Source organism: Protopterus annectens, chromosome 4.part0 (assembly GCF_019279795.1).
Source record: "Protopterus annectens isolate FY-2018-M chromosome 4.part0, PAN1.0, whole genome shotgun sequence".
NCBI classification, from domain to species: domain Eukaryota; kingdom Metazoa; phylum Chordata; order Ceratodontiformes; family Protopteridae; genus Protopterus; species Protopterus annectens.
In genome coordinates, this window is record NC_056733.1 from 1155035532 (window position 1) to 1155055617 (window position 20086).

The window sequence follows — 20086 nt, forward strand, 5'->3', positions numbered from 1 at the left end:
AGCAGTATATGTGTTTTTCTTTCTTTTTGACAGAGAAAATGGGTCTGATAGTGTTCTTAATGGCAGCAGCAGCTTCCCCAGGGATGGAGACAATATTCTGACTAGACAGAAAAGTCTTCCCTGTTCCCTCTCCCAGCACCAACAATAGTGGCTCTTCCTTCCCCACTGAGGGGAACGCCAAAAGTTGCAAAGGATGTGGCTAACTCCTCGTCCATAGTGGCTGTTGGTACTACACCAGAGGGATCTGGGAAAAAGATGAGTGGTCTAAGGAAGCGGTTTTGGGCCACCCTCTGTTTTGCAGAGTCACCGAACTACAGGTGAGGAAATGTGCAAGCCTGCTGTGGTGGCAAAGACTGTTTAAGTTTTTCTTTCTGAGGATGGAGAAGAATAGACTGTGGGACCAGTCGTTTGTTCCATAGTCAGGCCAAAAACGATGCCTCTTTACTTGGGAAAATAAGCCGCATAAGCCTGTACAAATTTAAGGACTTTAAAAGTCACTTTTTCACACAAAAATGCAGTACTATAAAATATCTTGCCAGCCCCCAAAGTAAAATAAACACAATTTCTCAACAGAACAAAAATGTTTCTATTACTTTAAACAACTTTTAAACTGACAGGAAAAAGTGTGCTCCTGTTAAAAAGTGTAGTTAAGTCTCATGATAGCTCATTAAAGAACAAACTCTTAGCTTAAAAATAACTTTCCTAAGTTGGAAAGTACAATAAAACAATACTTTTTATAATGAGGAAGTTTTCCCCCAAAGGGAACTTGTCTGCACAACAATGGAACAGCACAAGCCAGCTGTTGATCCTCATATTTCACAGAGGAACACTCTTTTCAATGGCAGGATAAATCTGAAAGGTTTGGTGCCCAAACCGGTCTTTTTGGTCAGCTCAGCTCAAGCTGAGCTAACTGTTTGGGTGTGTGGAAAATGCCCTGAAGCTTTGAAAGCTGGCTATGATATCCTTGCCAGGATATAACCCATGTAGCTACAGCTAGTGCAGCACTGATCAGTATGATGTACACAGAGCTGACTGATAAGGGCAAGAGAAAGACCAAAAAAGTGGATTGTGGAGCCAGGGCTTAATCAGTAAAGTATAAAGTAGAGAGCAAATGGTACTGAGATATGTAAACCACTGACCTCTATAAGCACAGTATCCTGTTTCCAATATACAGATACATAAAACCTGTGTAAAAATTCTAGCAAAAAATACAAACTGTCACATAAAATGTTCAAATAAGCATTTACATATACACTCCCTTAGAATTGCAATGATACTCCAAAAAACAATTAAGGCTTCCTCAGAAAAATAAAAATTAGTGGACAGCGCAGTGGTGCAGCGGTAGAGTTGTCGCCTCACAACAAGAGGTTCTCCAGTTCGTTTCTTGGCTGGGGTGCCTTCTTGGCTGGGGTGCCTTCTGTGCGGAGTCTGCATTTCTTCCCTGCGTTCATGTGGGGGTCCTCCGGGTGCTCCTGTTTCCTCCCATGTTACAAAGACTTGCACCTGGAGTGTTTCCTCCTGGGCCTCCGCTGAAAACTGGCTTTGTTCCAGGTCAGACTTTCCCGATTAACAAATGTTAAATAAATAAAAGGTCTTCCCCAACAGATGACTTACTTGTCCAACTTTAAAGGATCAGTAGCCAAGTAACAGTTTTACAAGACCCAAAGTAAAGCTCTTTGGTGGCTTCAACTAACTTTACATGGACTTCTGCTAAAACTCATGACAGTTGGAGTACATAGAAGGTACCCTTTAGCATTATAAGCTGCCTGTCCTCAGGGGTAGGATCCACATTGCTTAGGCTACTGCAGTTGTGATCTATGCAACAGCTGGGTGTGCATGTCAGAGTTGTATCACACACAAATGGGAAATGTACATGCTCTTGAGTGGAGGTAGCTGAAGATTTCCAGAACTGTGCTGAGCAAAGAATATCAGAAATCCAAACTGTTAACTTTTAAAGTTAGATATGTTTTACCTAAATCACCATGCTTAAGTTATAAGGCTTACCTCTACTCTCATTCCATTATAGTAAAACAGGTATGTAGCAGGTTTTCATAGCCATTCATTTCCCAGGTTATACAACAATCAATCCTATGATCATACTGAACTGTATGTACATACTACTTTCAACAGCATGCTTGCCCTTCCTCAGTTCATTTCTAAAACTGCATGGCACTGGCAGCCTTTCAAAAACTACAGGCTTCTGGACAACTTACAGAAAGCATGCTGAAGACAGCATTCAGTTTGTTGTTGTATGTCAACCACAGCTGCCTCAGACGGAATCCTGCTGCCTGCAGAAAAACAATGATAGCAGCATCAACCTGTAAATGACAAAGAGTTGGTTAGACCATATAGCTGCTTCTAAGCATAATTTAAAGGTCATCATACATAAAAGGCAAGTCGTAATATCAAATACACTTACAATATGACAAGTAGGCCAGCCACAACATCATACAAGGTCACTAAAAACTACATATAAATGCAAACAAAGTAAAAGCTGGTTAATCATAGCAACTGGCAAAATGACATTACTTTTGATACTTGAAAACAAAACACAGTGCAGTGCATACTGCAGTATAACAGCTACACATCAAGGAAAGCACTGAAGCATAACAGCCATAGTAGCTGTCAATGTCGTCACAAACAGCTGATATGGGGGGGGAATGGTAAATACATTTGCTGTGTCCATATCATGTGATCAACAAGGGAACCCTCCTTGGTGGGACTATGATGGGAAAAAGAAGTTATGTACCTACCATAACGTTCTATGTTAGTTGTCTTCTTCTCGCCTTCTTTCTTGCTGGTTGGGTTCGGAGCCGATCCTCGGCTCTGATTCGGCCATCTTCAATAGCTCGAGAGCTGTTTACTGGTTCGAGGCTATCCTATATCCCATGGTGCCTGGCGCTAGTTACCCAGATCTCATTTGAAAATGCTATTCCAGACATAACTAAGGAAGAATTCTGCCCTAGTAGCCCCTTGGGCCTAACTGTGAAGCTATCTAAGCAGAAAAGGACAACCAGAGAAGGTTCAGCCAATGAAATCTGAAAAAGGGAGCTCCTCTCGATCCACTAGGATAGGGGGATGGAGGGTGGGATGCAAGAAATAAGGCGAGAAGAAGACAACTAACATGGAATGTTATGGTAGGTACACAACTTCTTTATGTTAAGTTGTCTATCTGACCTTCATTCTTGGCTTGTTGGGACAGCGTCCCTAGCACCTACCATCCTGGGTGGCTCATTGGAACAGACTCTTCAGAACAGTGGAACCAAAATCAGCTCTGTTTATGGAAGCAATGTCTAGTTTATAATAAGAAATGAAGGTATGTGGGTTAGCCCACGTAGCAGCTGCACAGATAGATTCCATGGGAAACCTAGATTGGAAGGCCACCGATGTGGCCAATGCCCTAGTAGAGTGGCCTTTTGGTTTGATAGATAATTCTTTGTTTCTCAGCTGGTAAATGAATGAAATAATGTGAGACAACCACCTAGATAATGTTACCTTTGAGACTGGAAGGCCCTGTCTGCCCTCAGCATAGGAAAGGAAGAGTTGGTCCGACTTCCTGATGTCCTTTGTCCTATGCAAATAAAAACGCAGTTGTCTGTGAACATCCAACTGGTGCAATTTATATTCTGCCTTATTGGTGTGATTAGGAAAGAACACAGGAAGGTCTATGGACAGATTTAAATTATTTTGTGAACAGACCTTAGGAACGAAGGAAGGATTGGTCCTTAGAGCGACCCTATCGTTATGAAAAACTAAGTATGGAGGACGAATACATAGAGCCTAAAGCTCCGAAACACGTCTGGCAGAAGTAATGGCTACCAGAAAAAGAGTCTTCCAGGATAAAAACTTAATGGAGCAAGATGCTGCAGGTTCAAAAGGTGGCAAGATTAGGGAAGCTAGTAGCAAATTTAGATCCCATGGAGGTGGGGGGTCTCTCACTGGGGGCCTAAGCAGAGTGGTTTCTTTGAGGAAGGCTTTACACAGCTTATGAGACATAATGTTGTCAGAAGACAACCCAATGTGAAAATTCGAAATGGCAGCTAACTGAACCCCGATTGTAGCAGAAGCGGAACCAGAATGAGAGAGTTCCATTAAAAATTCCAAAATCTCGTGGACAGGGGCTGAAAATGGGTCTATATTCCTAGCCTCTGCCCAGCAAGAAAAACGTTTCCACTTGCTAGCATAAGTTTTCCTAGTTGTGGATTTGTGTGATGAGATAATAATTTCCCGCACAGAGGATGAAATATTAGGAAGGCTGGCTAAGGTTGGAAGTGGAGCAACCAAGCTGTGAGCTGGAGCATTTGAACAGATCGATGCAGTCTGCCCAATTGATGAATCAGTAGATCTGGAATAAGATCCAGAATCCAAGGCTGCTCGACAAGGTAATGATGCAGGAATGGGAACCATATCTGTCGAGGCCAGTAAGGGGCAATGAGGATCATTCTGCAACCCAACACAGTTGCTCTCTGTATGAGTTTGAGTATTAGGGGAAACGGAGGGAAAGCGTAAAGAAGTCCCTGAGGCCAATCGTTGACTAGAGCGTCTCTGGGGGAGTGGCCGGGAAGTGGAAGAAGGGAGAAGAAATTGCTGCACTTGCTGTTGAAGGGTGTGGCAAATAGGTCGCAGCAAGGTTGCCCCCATTTACGAAAGATCTGTTCTGCAATTAGCGGATTCACAGACCACTCATGAGGCATGAGAATTGCTCTGCTGAGCCTGTCTGCTATGACGCTGGACCTCCCAGGGATGTGCGTTGCGATCAGAAAATGTTGGGAAGAGATCGCCCACTGCCAAAGTCTGAGTGCTTCTCGACAGAGGGTAGGACCTGGTTCCACCCTGCTTGTTGATGTACCACACCACTGACATACTGTCTGTTTGAATTGCAATTGTCCTGAGAGGGAGAGAGTCCTGAAGGGCTTGCAACACTAAAAGCACAGCTCTCATCTCCAAGACATTTATATGCAAATGGTACTCGTGAGGTTGCCAAGTGCCTTGGACTGTCCTGCCCTGATTGTGAGACATGGGAAGCTGCTGGAAGGACCACTGTGTGAATAGGAGCCACTGGAGAATTCTCATGTGAAAGCAGGCTAGGGGAATAAGAAGAATTGCTGATGCCATGAAACCCAGTGCTTGAAGGACGAACCTGACTTGAATCCTGTTGCATGTTAATAAAATCTGCACTTGCTGGCGAATTAATGATACCCTGTCTGGTGGAAGACTTGCAAACATGTTCCTTGTATTTAAATTTGTGCCTATGTAAGTGATATGCTGACAGGGTAACAATGCAGATTTTTAGAAATTTATAATGATGTCTAGCCTGGAGCAAGTTTTGATAGTGTAGTCTCGGGCTTGTAGGAGGCGATGCCTGGTGGGGTAGCAGTGAGGAGCCAGTCATCTAGATATGGAAACACCTGGAATCTCTGACGTCTTAGGTGAGCCGTAACCACTGCCATGCATTTGAACACCCTGGGGGCTGTGGTGAGACCAAAGGGCAGAGCTCTGAACTGATAATGACTGGCTCCCAGCCAGAAGCGAAGGAATCTTCTGGAGCACCTGTCCATTTTGATGTGGTAGTACGCATCCTGAAGATCTACAGAGCACATCCAATTGTCCTGACCCAGGAAGGGTAGAATGGACTGTAGTGTGACCATCCGAAACTTTGTTCTTTGTACAGATCTGTTTAATCTGCTGAGATCCAGAAAGGGTCTCCAGTCCCCTGTCTTTTTTGGTACCAAAAAGAAACTTGAGTAAGTTCCAGATCCGAGCTGGTCTGCCGGGACTTCCTGGATGACTCTTTTGTGTAGCAGCTTTGAAATCTCTATGGCTGCTTGGTCCCTTAGATTGGGTGGAACATCTGGAAGGGACTTGTTTGACGGTAATGGGGGTTGAGCAAAGGGAATTCTGTAACCTCCGGATATGATCGACTGTACTCACTTGTCTTGAGTTAGATCTTGCCAAGCTTTGGGGTACAGTGAGAGCCTTCCCCTGACTGCCTCCAGAGGTGGGCAGCTGGGCAACCCTTCAGGGATGCTGAAAGGGCTTCTCAGGGAAGGATTCTCTGCTGCCCTGGTTCTGCGGACCCCCACTGCCATGAGGGCGGCGTCGGTTATTGTTCCCTCCTCTGCCCCTGGAGGGGAACTCACCACATGTGTCCGGCAAGGCTCCCTGGGATTTCCAGAACCACATCTTTCCACTCTTCTGACCCTTGGGGTATGGTCTAGGAGGAGTGGAAAAACAGACTCCCACGGCAGAGACTGTCTTGCCTTCCTGTTTACACCTGGTTAGGTGTCCTTCACCTGAGATCCGAAGAGAGCGGAACCATCAAAGGGGGTACTGGTGAAAGATGCTCTGAAGGGCTCCGCAAAATTACATAGCCACATCCATGCGTGCCTCCTAAGGGCAACGCCTGTGCCTGCGGCTCTACTCACACCATTGGCTGCATTAGAAATGAGCCTCATGGAGGAGTTAACAACTGAATTCAGAGTCGCCAGTTGGGAGGCCACCTTAGCTTGAGCCCCCACAGCTGATGGATCTTGGAGGGTATCTCCAAGCTCTTTAAGGAGATCCCTCTGAAGGCGGGTGAAATGGCACAAATAATTCAGAGACCACATGGAGAAGGTCACTGAAGCAAACATTCGCTTCCCATATCTGTCCATAGTCCTAGACTCCTTGTTAGGGGGATGGACAGATGACGAAGTTTCTGCCAACTCCTTCTTTGTGGCTGCTGCTACCACCATGGTATCAACAGGTATGCCCTTAGTCAAAAACTGTTTGTCCTGAGGTGCAGTTATAAATTTGGCAGGTCTCTTGGGGGTTGGTTCCACTGTGTCTGGAGCTGACCACGCCTTCCGAGCCACCACAGACATAAGTGGGTCGAAAGGCGGAGACACCCAGGAGGTGGAAGGTCGGGAACCAAACGCGACCAAGAATACCGACTCATCCTCGGAAGGGGCTAGGGTATTCCAGTTCCCCCTCTGCCTAAGCATTTCCAAAATGTCTGAAAAGGAGACATCTTCAGAGAGGGATCTCTGGGACCCTTCCAAATCCTCTAAGTCAGGATCTGATGTGACAGACTCAGGGGAGTCAACATGCTTCCTCTTGCACTTCCTCTTACGAGGTGGCTCCTCTGAGTGATCAGGGGAGGCCTCGGAAGAGGAAGAAACCCCCAAAGGGGTGCCCTGGAGCGCTGGTTCCCCACACTTGGGGTCTGGAGGAGGAGCAGAGGCAGACACAGGCACCGTAGGGGAGGAGCAAATGGGGTTGACCATGGGACTTGACAAGGGGTCCAGAACACTCCTCATGACCTAGAAGGTGACCCCGCCCGGACGCAGAGAAGACTCCGGTTCCGAAGAAACCGGAATCCCTCTCTGCACCGAGGGAGACTGCTCTGAAGCCGATGTAGGAGCCGAGCTCACCTGCGCCAAAGCTCCGAGGTGGAGAACGGGTCGGACAAGGGTCCGATGCCACTTGCCCCCTAGGAGCCGACGAGGGAGTCCCGGCACCCAGATTCCTTCAAGGACGGTGCCATGGAAGGGATCGGAGCCAATGACGGAACCGAAGGAGAAGGTATCGGAGCTGACAGTTCCACGACTCGAACCCCAACGAACTCTGGCTCCGAGCTCAAGAGAAGAGTTGGAGGAGGAATATCTGCAGAAGTGGATGGAGCAGACACCTGATGAGGGGGGCTGGACAACATTATCGCTAGGGCCTGTGATTTCAGCAGCCTACTGACCACTCTCTCCAAGTCCTGATCTGAAAGTCTAGAGGAACGAGAGGAGTGAGAGGACCTATGACTGCGCTCTGATTGGAGCAGAGGTGACCGTGGAGCCGAGCGTATCGACTCCAAGGAGGAGACCTAGATCTCTTTAGACTCCCAGATGGCTCCAAAGTACATGCTGGAGCCGACTGGGAGGGAGGCACATCGGTTCTGGCCAAAGCCGAGGTGGATGGTGGAGTTTCACCCAGCGACAGCTCAGAACTGGGAGCCGAAGACTTAGGTGGCTTGGAGGATTTCACAGGCTGAGCCTTGGCCGGTGAATCCTGGGGCTTGAGCAAACCCCGAAGGATTAACTTATTTTTGCGCTCCTGCAGGACTCTTGGGCTGAAAGCATGACAAACCGAACAAGAGTCCTGCAGGTGCACCGCGCCCAGACAATAGACACAAGAAGTGTGACCATCTGTCAGAGACATCTTCTGACAGCATGAGTCACACATCTTGAATCCGGACACTTTATTATCCTTGGACATGTTACCACACGCGCACACACACACACACACACACACACACACACAAAACAAGCTAGCAGGTATAACTAATTAAACAATATAAACTATACAGCTAACACACACTGAAACTAAGTAAAGTCTACTACTACAGACACTATCTAAAAAGGTTTTTTTTTTTTTTTTTTTTTAAACTAGTTGTTGTGTCTTTCGGCTTTTCCCGGTTAAGGGTTGCCACAGCGGAACTCCAGCCCGCTAATGATTGGCAGTAGATTTTTACATACCAAGTTGCCAGTTCTGATGCACAACCTTCAACGAAAGGTACGCCCATTCATGCATGTCTCCACACAGAAGAAGCGTTAGCTGAGAATCGAGCAGGACAACGTCATACTGTGAGGCGACAATGCTACAGCAGCACAACCACCGCAGTTTTTTTTTTAAACTAGAAAAAGACAAAAAAGGGTTAGCCTCTAATTTAAATGGCTACTGCTAAAGGGAAGGGGGGAGGGGGGGAGAAAACTCTCCAAGTAAAATGAGTTTTCAAGAAAAAAACAGGAGGGATAGATGCTATTTAGAGAATATAGCTAGGGGAATAGTACAACTAAGAAATTAGGTACACTATAAAGGATAAATTCTAGTGAAAATAGAAAAATACAATAAAGTATACGAGCCTGAGCCAGTAAGACAACCTCACAGTCTGAAGCGGCAAACGAGATCTGGGTAACTAGTGCCAGGCATCATGGGATATAGGGTAGCCTCGAGCCAGTAAACAGCTCTCGAGCTATTGAAGATGGCCGAGTCGGAGCTGAGGATCGGCTCCGAACCCAACCAGCAAGAATGAAGGCGAGATAGACAACTTAACATCTATTCTTCCTTCCACTCCAGTTCAGATATTTTTGTTAGAAGCTCCCACGATCGCAAAAACAGCTCTCCTTCACCAGTGCATAATATAATGTTATACCCTGCTCTAGTAAACATGTGAATGGGAACCTTACTTGGAGAGTCTATGACGCGACTTTCCTTCCACTCCAGTTATTTTTCATAGAAGCTGCACAAACCCCCTCCAAGTTAGCTATTTTTCAGAAGCTCCCACAATCACAGGGGACAAGTGCCTTATCACCAGTGCATGACATAAAGTTATGCTCTGCACTAAGGTGCAGTAAACTGTCAGTTAACTGACACCCATGGGGATTAGTAGATGCTGAATAATTGTAGTTTCTGGTTGCTTGAGACTTACTACTAAAACAGGCCTGACTAATACTGTACCCTACACTATTTGTTTGGTTTGACTTGTCCTCAGGTTGGGGGGAGAGAGAATGTATTCCTATCTTCCTTTTTAAAACTCCAAAAACTTAAGATATGCTTCTGCTGGGGGAAAACAGAAAGTGCAACACATGAAAATTGTACTGTACTACTTTGATATTTTTTTGCTGGTTGCTTGAAGTCCGGTTAACTGAGAGCTTGCTGTAACTAGCTTTTTTTTTTAAACACACCTTTAATGCATTATCACTTGTGACATAAGCAATTTTACATTTATACAAAAGTAATCAAACTGTATTAACAAATTAACATTAACAGACATTATAATTCACATATATTGCTATATATCATATAACCTAAGCAACATTACATAAATTATTCAATTCCTGCCCCCTTTTATTTTTAAACAAGAAACATCTTTATTAAACCATCACGTACGACATAAGCAATCATACCAATAAGTTAACAAGCTTAGTCACCAAGCAACCATGCTCCCTGTAGATCTGAAAAACAAAACAAAAAAAAAAAAAAACATTGAGGAGGGGGAATCGACGTTACTAATGGACAATTTTCACCAAAGTGACTTTGTTGTTGATTTTAACATGCGTTTTGTGTTGGATTCTTTTTTGTATGATAGTGATATGTTTGATAGAGGTAAGAATGAATTGTGTGTGAATGGGGAAAAGTATGACCAAGACTTTGTAGTTCCATTTGAAAATGACGACTGTAATCAGCAGTCTGTAGTTGTTTCCAACGTTGATAAGCTTAAAGGCAAGGAGCATCAAGTTAATACCTTAGTGTCTATTTTTGAAAACGAAAGTCTATGCACTAGTAATGAACTCGACATTGACACTGGAATTAGTGCTGGAGTAACAGACAACCAGTTAGGTTCTATTGTAGAGGTGGTGGGGCCGCAAATGAAATGCGAGGTACTAAAAAACGGAGGGTTTGTAATATACAATTATACAGAAATGGAGATTGGCAAGGTTCACTTTGATTTTTTTAGCAAAGGGATTAGTTTTGTCCCTAGTTACAAAATAGACATAACACAGTTATTGGTGAATTTAAAGTTCTACACGAGGAAGTTAAATTTACACCTATATTTTTCAAATGTAGGTGTGACTTCAGCCAAACCAAGTTCTGCAGTTGGTGTTGCAACAATGAAGAGAAAAAGTATTTTTATGCCCCCCACAAATGTTGATATTAATACTTTTGAACAAATGGTGGAACGTGACTTCCGTAGACTATGTGCACAGCAAAATCACTTAAAAGATAACCTGACTGTTGAGGAGAGGAAGGTTATCAATGACCTTATGGTGACCAACGAATATAGGTGTATGCGCCCCGATAAGGGGGGAGGGATGGTCATCATGGGTAAGATGGATTACAATTGGATCATGATGAAAATGTTAGGTGATGGAGAGACATATACTAGAGTATCAAGACATGAAATTAATAGGGCATACAGTAAGATTGATTTATTCTTACTTGATGCAATGTACCAAGGTGCCATTAATGAGGATGAATTTGACTTCTTGAGTGTCAAATTTCCTAAAATACCTGCTCTATTTGGAATCCCGAAGACACACAAGGGTCTTGAACAGCTTGCATTTAGACCCATTGTATCAGCAAGGGGTTCCAAGACAGAACCCATGGCAGCTTTTGTAGATCAGCTATGTAAGAAGGTGGTGGTGGAAACACCACACATTATCAAAGATTCCTGGCACTGTCTCGGGAGGATTAGAGCAGTAAGTGAAGTTGATGTTGAGACGTATGGTTTTTTAACCATTGATGTAGTTAACCTCTTTTCAACTATTCCCCACAATGAGGGTATTGAACTATTCCAAGAAAGTTTGATGAATAGTAAAAGTTTTGATTTAGGGAGGCTTAATATATGTTTGGACTTTATGAGATTCATTTTGACCAGTAACTATTTAATGTTTGAAGGGGAAACTTATCAACAGACTAAAGGTGTGGCAATGGGGGCCCGTTGTGCCCCCGTTTTTGCCAATCTGGTATTATTGGCATGGGAAAGGAGGTTTATTCTATCATCAGTATTTAACAAACACATAGTATTATATAGTAGGTTTCTGGATGACATCCTAATTCTTTGGAAGGGCACAGAAGAAGAAGTAACCGAATTTATGGCTCACATCAACCAAGTTACGGAGTTTTTTAGATTTACACACACATGGCATGTGACATCAATAAATTACTTGGATGTTTGTATCTTCAAATATGAAGGTAAACTAGTAAGCAACATCTACAGAAAACCTAGTTTTTCCAATTCCATGCTACACTTCACCAGTTGCCACCTCTTCCATCAAAGAAAGGGTGTGATTAAAGGGCAAATGGTGAGACTTTCCAGGTTGGTTAGTAACGATGACATGTTTAAGAAGGAGATGTACACCTTGATTGGTTTATTTATTGAAAGGGGATATCCCTTGAAATTGTTGTTAAAAACAAAGAAGGAAATATACAGGAAAAGAAGGACGATATATACTCCTATATTAAATGGTGGGGGCACACTGGTAACAACGCAAGGAGAAAACAAGGGATTGGTGGATAGTGAAGGAGAAAGCCTTATATTTGTGTTAAAGTTTAATGACATGGCCAAAGAGTTCTGTGAAAGTGTAAGGATCAATTGGAACCACTGTATTAATGAACAAACCAGACAATTGCTGGGTGGTTTCCCAAAAATTGTTTTCAGTAGAGGGAGTAACATCAAAAATATTTTGGAAAGGGAGAAAAAGGGTTACAATAGATCTAGGATGAGTAAATGTGGGAATTGCAATGCTTGCAGATTTATTGCTGAAGGGAGTTATGTATGTGTGGTGGGTTTCACACGAACATTGGCATGTCCAGGCTTGTGCAATTGTAACACAAGGAGTTGTGTTTACTTAGCATCATGTGTGTCATGCGATGCTTTTTATATTGGCATGACCACTCGTAAGCTACGTGAAAGAATTTGTGAACACACTAGAAGCATAAAGAACAAAGATGTGCACAATGCTTTATACTTACACAGTAGGGTGTGTATTAATTTCACCAAATTCTTGTTTTTTATTATTGACAGGGTAATGCCCCTTTCCCCTGGAGACATTAACAATAGAGTAGCTGTGCTAGAATCGGAGTGGCAGATGAGATTAAACGCCACCAGATTTCCTGGTCTGAATGACCACATTTCCTTAAAGCCTCACCTTAAATGGAAAGCTAGTATAATATAATGAGTATACAGTAGATATGAATAATTGTTCATTGCAGATATGGCAGTTCTTTTGAAAAGAGGAATAGATTATTCTTTCGCAAAGTGCCTTTAATATGGCTTACCCAAGGGTTAACACCAATGTTGCTTTATTGCACTTAGATAGAAATTCTGGTATTATAGACACACCATTGTTTTAAACAACGTTGGATTTGACACAATTAATAGGATTTTAAATTATATAGTACATTTTATTGTGTATTTTTTTATTCTGAACAAATTGATAGGTATAATATTTTAATTCATATATTACATATTCATAAGATGAATTTTGTACAAACAGTATAATTGTATTATACAATTGAGTTATACTCAAATTTGTTAAAGTATTCAATATATAAGTTAACATGTATTTGTAATAATAGACAATTTAGGTACATATATTCATATATATTTATTATGAAAAGTTATTTATCTATACTTATTTTATGTACACAATTTACAATTGTTTTAAGACTGCTGTTTTCATTTTCAAAGGGGTTTCTTTTCCTTTAACATATGATTGGAAAGGTTTAACTGGTTAATTGTTTAATTAATTGATTGATTAGGAATGTTTGGTTGCTATTTAAGTATGGATGGAAGATTGTTTCAACAGACTCTGATGATACCAGTTTACTGGTGAAAGCGCTCAGTCTGGAAGTTTTGCTGGAATTAAAGGATTTCATTTCACGTTTGGTGTAATTTCTTCCTTAAACTGCTGTGGTGGAGAATCGTTTTTGTTATATCGTTGTGGATCCTTGTTTGGTGTCCTGGTTTTCGGCTTTATTCCTATCTTCCTTTTTAAAACTCCAAAAACTTAAGATATGCTTCTGCTGGGGGAAAACAGAAAGTGCAACACATGAAAATTGTACTGTACTACTTTGATATTTTTTTGCTGGTTGCTTGAAGTCCGGTTAACTGAGAGCTTGCTGTAACTAGCTTTTTTTTTTAAACACACCTTTAATGCATTATCACTTGTGACATAAGCAATTTTACATTTATACAAAAGTAATCAAACTGTATTAACAAATTAACATTAACAGACAGTATAATTCACATATATTGCTATATATCATATAACCTAAGCAACATTACATAAATTATTCAATTCCTGCCCCCTTTTATTTTTAAACAAGAAACATCTTTATTAAACCATCACATACGACATAAGCAATCATACCAATAAGTTAACAAGCTTAGTCACCAAGCAACCATGCTCCCTGTAGATCTAAAAAACAAAACAAAAAAAAAAAATCAATAAAGCTTTATATAAATAAAACTTTGCTAGAATCTCCTTGTGTTCTGCCTGAGGGTGCTTCTCAGCTGAGAAGTATATTTTTGGCACTTTTTAACTGTTCAGAGTTGAATAAAACAATAATTGAATTCAGTTCAGAATACATTTTGAATAAATTGCATTTATTTAAACTGTATTTGTTTTAATACTGCTACACACTCAAGTGTGCTAGCTTGCACTGCACTTGAATTGTTTTAGTGCTGTTTTAGTTGCTTTTATGTAAAAAAAATAAATACATAAATAAAACTTCTAAGCTTGTTTCCTAATCCAGATACAAATTTGTTATATCCAGGACTGTTTGTAAACTTCTGAGCCCCCCCCCCCCAAGCCTGTCTGCGTTGGAGGGAAGCCTTCTAGCTTATCAGTGTGGTAAGCACTAGGTAGCCTATCTACCACAAGAGGAGCGGTTTCTGGCCCAAAATTTGTAGTTTATTGGCCGTTTGGGCAGTTTTTCCACATCTTTCAACTTTCTGGTTTAAAAGCCCGCGTTTGTGCTTGTTTCCCACCTTTCCTGTAACTAGTCCAGATACACATCTGCTGTATCTAGGACGGTTTGTAAGCTTCTGAGCGGTACCAAAGTCTGCTTTTCCCTTAGATCTAGTAGTTCTCTCCTCTCCTGCACTTTTACTAGCTATTAGTCTAGCACTTTCCAGACTTCTTGTAGCAATTATTGTAGCACACAAAAGCACTAAACGTTCTACAAGGAAACCGCTCCAGTAGTTATTATTAATGCCCACCCCCCCAGGCATGTCTAAAGGTAATTTCCCTGTGCTTTCTCCTATTAACCTGGTGAACTTGGGCATCCTGAGGCAATGTAGCAACTGCCTCATGCATACTGACAACCCTTTCCTCTTACCTCCCAACACTCAGACTTGTGAGAGATGCACTTATATATGTAAACTGGAAGCCATGCACTCTCCAGCCAAGACCGGAATAGCTAATCAAGAGGAGAAGGTCAACACTTGCACCACAACACACCACAAGGAAAACACAGCCCTCCAGAACACACACACCAGCACTGCCTTCACATAAAAACACAAACCGCACACCCACCTTCATGGAGGCTCTCAATAAAAATCTCCCCAAACAGCAGAGACCTCTAAGGTAGAAACACACTCGACCACCACAACACAACACTAATCACGAGACACAACTCTTTTAAACAGTGTGCCACACAACAAAAGCCCCTAAGGCAAAAGAACATGCTCAATACACTAGTAATAGGTGACTCGATGGTGAGGCATACTGATGTCCCACTCACTAGGTTGAATAAGGAGAAAGTAACAGTCAGCTGCCTGTCAGGCGCCATGATCTGCCACATAACAGATGCACTCAGGTCTCTCAACAACAGGTACAAATAGGACTCTGTCATTGTACATGTGGGTGTGAATAACCTGAGACGCATCTCTCTGGACTACATGAAAAGAGACATGGAGGAGCTCTCTGATTATGTAGCCCAGGCGAGGATGACCCTAGCTCTGAGCAGCATCCTACCATCACCCAGAATGATACCACAGTACAAGCTGAAAATGATTGATTTCAACAACTGGTTAAGTTTCTGGTGTCATTCTAAGGGGATCCAGTATCTGTCTGGGATGACATGACTGACAGACCTCGATGCTTTGCCAGAGATGGCCTGCATCAGTCACCCCTGGGCTTCTGGATACTGGCCAAGACTCCTGCCACCCCTATAAGTGCCTTTTTTAGATAGTGTTCCAAAGACAAAGTTACCACCGTAACAGCTACAAACAAATGCAATCGGAGGGTCATGCTGCTCAATGCTATAAGTCTAAATCTCAAAATGCACTCGCTCGAAGCACTCCTTAAAATGGAGAACATTGACATTTGTGCCATAACAGAGATCTGGTTCAAGGAAGCAGAAAGCACCCCTGCACTACCAGGCTATACACTCATTTCACACCTTCCGGCCCCAGAACTTGGACTGAAGCTCCAAAGGCGGTGGTGTTCCCATATTCATAAAGGATGTGCACACCTCCAAACTGGTAGCTCAACATAATGCATCTGAGATACGTCATTTGCAGCTAACACTGGTTAAGACAGCGATTCAGGTTGTAGCCTGCTATTGGTCCCAAACAATGTCCCAAGACTTGCACTCCATGTTCCTAAGCACCCTGGAGAATATTAGGGTCCAACTTAACACTCTCATACTGGGCGACTTTCAACTACCCCCTCCATTAACTGTGGAAAACTACTCATGTGCCAGTACACTTGTCCAACGTTTCCTGGAATTCATTAACTCCAATGCCCTGGACCAGCTCGTTCTTACCCCCCACTAGAGGTAGCAACATCCTTGACCTGGTCATTACTAAAATGGGTGACCATTGCTCTTCACCAATAGTTAACTCCTCCCTGAGTAGATCTGACCACAAACTAATCACCTTGTTAATCCACATCCTTCCCACTCCCCCCGCAAAGTGAAAAACTTCTCCAAAGCTAACTTTGGGCTCCTGAAAACAGAGGTGGCTAACTTCACGGCACCCATGCAAATGGAGATCAGTTGCATGACCACCGACTCATACACCAATGCATTGTACGAACATGTACACAAATGCATGGATCTCACCATACCCAATAGAACCAAGACGCTCTCCCCCCAAAAAAGGAAGCCAATCTGGTGGTCCCCTGCCATAAACAAACTACAACAGGAGGAGGAAACAGATGCAGAATAAGGTAAAGTCCCAAGACGGGAAAAACTCCCTTATCAGCCTCAACAAAAAGTTGAGATCCCTTATCAAATCCTCTAAAGCTAGCTATGAAAACAGAATTGCAGCAGATAGTAAGGACAACCACAAGGCCTTCGATAGTTATGTAAAGAATCTCCACGGCAATACCCAGATTTGCTCTGAGCTACTGCACAATGGTACCTCCTATACTGAGCCAACAGATATTGCCAATATACTGGCTGACAGATTCAGTGCCAACTTTACCCCTCTCCCCCACCCAAGGGACCAGTCACAATACCAGCAGATTGCCAGGCACCTAGTATTACTGCTGCACAGGTTAAAACAGCACTGTCCAAGGTCAAGAATGCAGCTTCTATGAGACCTGACAATATCCTTGGCTGTGTTCTACATGAACTACAGAGTGAACTGGCACCTCGCCTGTGTAGCCTTTTCAATCACAGCCTCACCTCAGGCTTTGTCCCTACCAAATGGTGCACAGTCATCCCTCTCCACAAAGAAAGAGTGACTACAGAACCTGGGAACTATCGCCCCATTAGTCTGATGAGTCTGATATGCAAAGCTATGGAACACATCATCATGGACCTAATAAACAAAGATATAGGGAATCTCCACACTCTGGATCCCACACAGTTTGGTTTTGTGAAGGGTAAATCATGCCTGCTCAACTTGATCAATTTCTTTGAGTCAGTCACCAGAGCTGTAGATGAAGGCAAGGTGGTTCATACAGCCTACTTTGATCTGGCCAAGGCCTTTGATACTATTCCCCAGTCAGGGATCACAGAAAAACTCACTAAGCTAGGCATCAACCCCTATATCACTAGGTGAGTTGCAAACTGGCTCACAGGTAGAACCCACAGTGTGAAAGTAGCTGACTCCAAGTGAGACTGACGACCAGTCACGAGTGGAATCCCACAGGGTTCGGTCCTGGGTCCTCTCCTGTTTGGTATCTACGTCTCTCAAGTCCAGGCTAACACAAAGGGACTCTGGCTGACAAGGTTTGCAAATGATCGCAAGTTGGGAGCTATTACTAACTCCCCGAGTGATGTTGACATCCTACAGAAAGGCCTCACTGAGACCAACGGACTGGTGTCAGAACCATGGCCTTAGGCTCAATGCCAAAAAATGTGTGCCATCCCCTCTGGGAAAAACCCAGTTCACATGAATTACCACACAGATGGTAGTCCAGTGGACACAGAAGGCGTTATAAGAGATTTGGGAACACAGGTTGACAGCAACCTTTCTTTTGACCACCACATTGCCACTGTGGTCAGAAAGTCCTTCTATGTGGCACATCTCAGGGTTTTGCATCCAGGAAGAAAGAGGTCATTGTCTCCCTCTACTCCTCCCTCATTAGGCCAGTCACTGAGTACAATGCCCCATTTGGCATGTACCTCACTAAACACCTGCAACAACTGGATAGGCCGCAAAAGTACCTCGCAAAGAGGATTCTAGGCCTTAAGCATTTGTCCTATATGGACAGACTAAAATTCTCTGTCTCATATCACCTACTTAGAGGCAATCTCTGCTTGACTTACAAAGCCATGTCAAACCAGCTCTGTTAGAAATGCTACATCTAAAGAAATCCCAATCCCTCCGCACCACAATCTCCAGAGACCTCAACCTCATTACCACAATCAACAGAACATGCTGGAGGGACAGGTTCATAACCCAGAGACTGCCCATGCTATGAAATAGACTTCCCATACATGTAAAGCAGAGCACCTCACTGGCCCTCTTCAAGAGAAATCTTGATGAGTGGATGGGAAATAGAAAATTAACCCCAAGGATCACTCTAGTGGCTTTACTTGACAGAGGCACTGGGAACTAAGGTCGGGTGGCATGATGCCAAGGTAATCTTATGGGCTAGGCTTCTAAAGGCTCCAGGAACATTAGCCTAGTACACACCTATGAACATATATATATATATATATATATATATATATATATATATATAATACATGCACACACACACACACATATATATATATATATATATATATATATATATATATAGATAGATATACACACACACACACACACACACACACACACAGACATTATATACATATCTTGATAACTCTGTTTTTGACTATTAGGCCTACAACCTTCCAATTTTGATCAACAATTAAGTTGAAATGCCTACTACTACAAGTTCAGGATAGGTGCACACTTCTTCGCACCCATTATGCTCAGCTGGAGTACAAGTACTTCTTAGCTGGGGTTAGATTCATTAACAGATGGCACTATCAAGTACTTCCACCAGAGGGTACTGCTGCAATAGGAAATAACCAATTACATCTCTCTTTGATTTGCAAAATGGCATTAACTGCTTTCATCCCTCTCCAGGTATTTCTTCCAGTGCGCAATTCACTACTCAATCACAAGTCACCAAGGCCATGTTAAAGTTTTATCCTTCTGTACCACAGAGATAGCTAAAAAGCAAAATCATGTGGTATTTTAAGGGCATCATTACCCAATTCATAAGGGGCTCTAACAGATGCCACTAGATAGAGGTGCTGTCAAGACACAGGAAGGGTGTGTATATGTATATGTGTATGTGTGTGTGTATATATATATATGTATATATATATATATATATATATATATATATATATATATATATATATATATATATAGACACATACATATATATATATATATATATATATATATATATATATATATATGGATCCAGGTTACAACATCGACAACTGAGAAGATCGACATCCACTTCTCCGACACGAAAACACCGACACATAAATAATCAAAACTGCAAATCACGGACATTTAACAGGTAAGGGGTTTAAATTTCGCTAATCATGCCTACCATGTTTTAGTAAGTGTGGCAGTGTTATGCATGTGTTACGATCATTGTATTACTTAGTCCTTATGGTAGGCATGATTAGCGAAATTTAAACCCCTTTCCTGTTAAATGTCCGTGATTTGCAGTTTCGATTATTTATGTGTCTGTGTTTTCGTGTTGGAGAAGTGGATGTCGATCTTCTCAGTTGTCGATGTTGTAACCTGGATCCATATATATATATATATATATATATATATATATATATATATATATATATATACACATACATACATACATATGACTCTATAAGGTGAGGACTGTTACAGTTCATGTGTTTTGAGAATATATTTGTAAACCTTCACAATGGCTGTATGACTAAGAAGAATCCTTAACAGCAAAAACTCAAAAGGCTGAGTTAAAGTACCAAAGAACACCAGACCCACAGAGTCAAATCTGAACAGTAATAATTGGCGAATGTGTGAAACGGTGCCCAACTAGCCACAGCACAATTGTTTATAATGGAAACATTTCTAAACAAGTAAAAGAAACAGCAACACAGA

At 42.4% G+C, this 20086-nt stretch overlaps 1 protein-coding gene across 5 annotated transcripts in view; it reads right to left on the bottom strand.

The window, feature by feature from the left end:
- The window catches only part of FBXL6 (F-box and leucine rich repeat protein 6), a 1251928-nt gene that overhangs the window by 514866 nt on the left and 716976 nt on the right, over nt 1–20086 (bottom strand). For all 5 annotated transcript variants that reach the window (XM_044069116.1, XM_044069120.1, XM_044069115.1 and 2 more), the window contains exon 6: nt 2214–2318. In XM_044069116.1, the coding sequence (XP_043925051.1) occupies nt 2214–2318 (105 nt within the window). The remainder of the gene's footprint in view (nt 1–2213; nt 2319–20086) is intronic.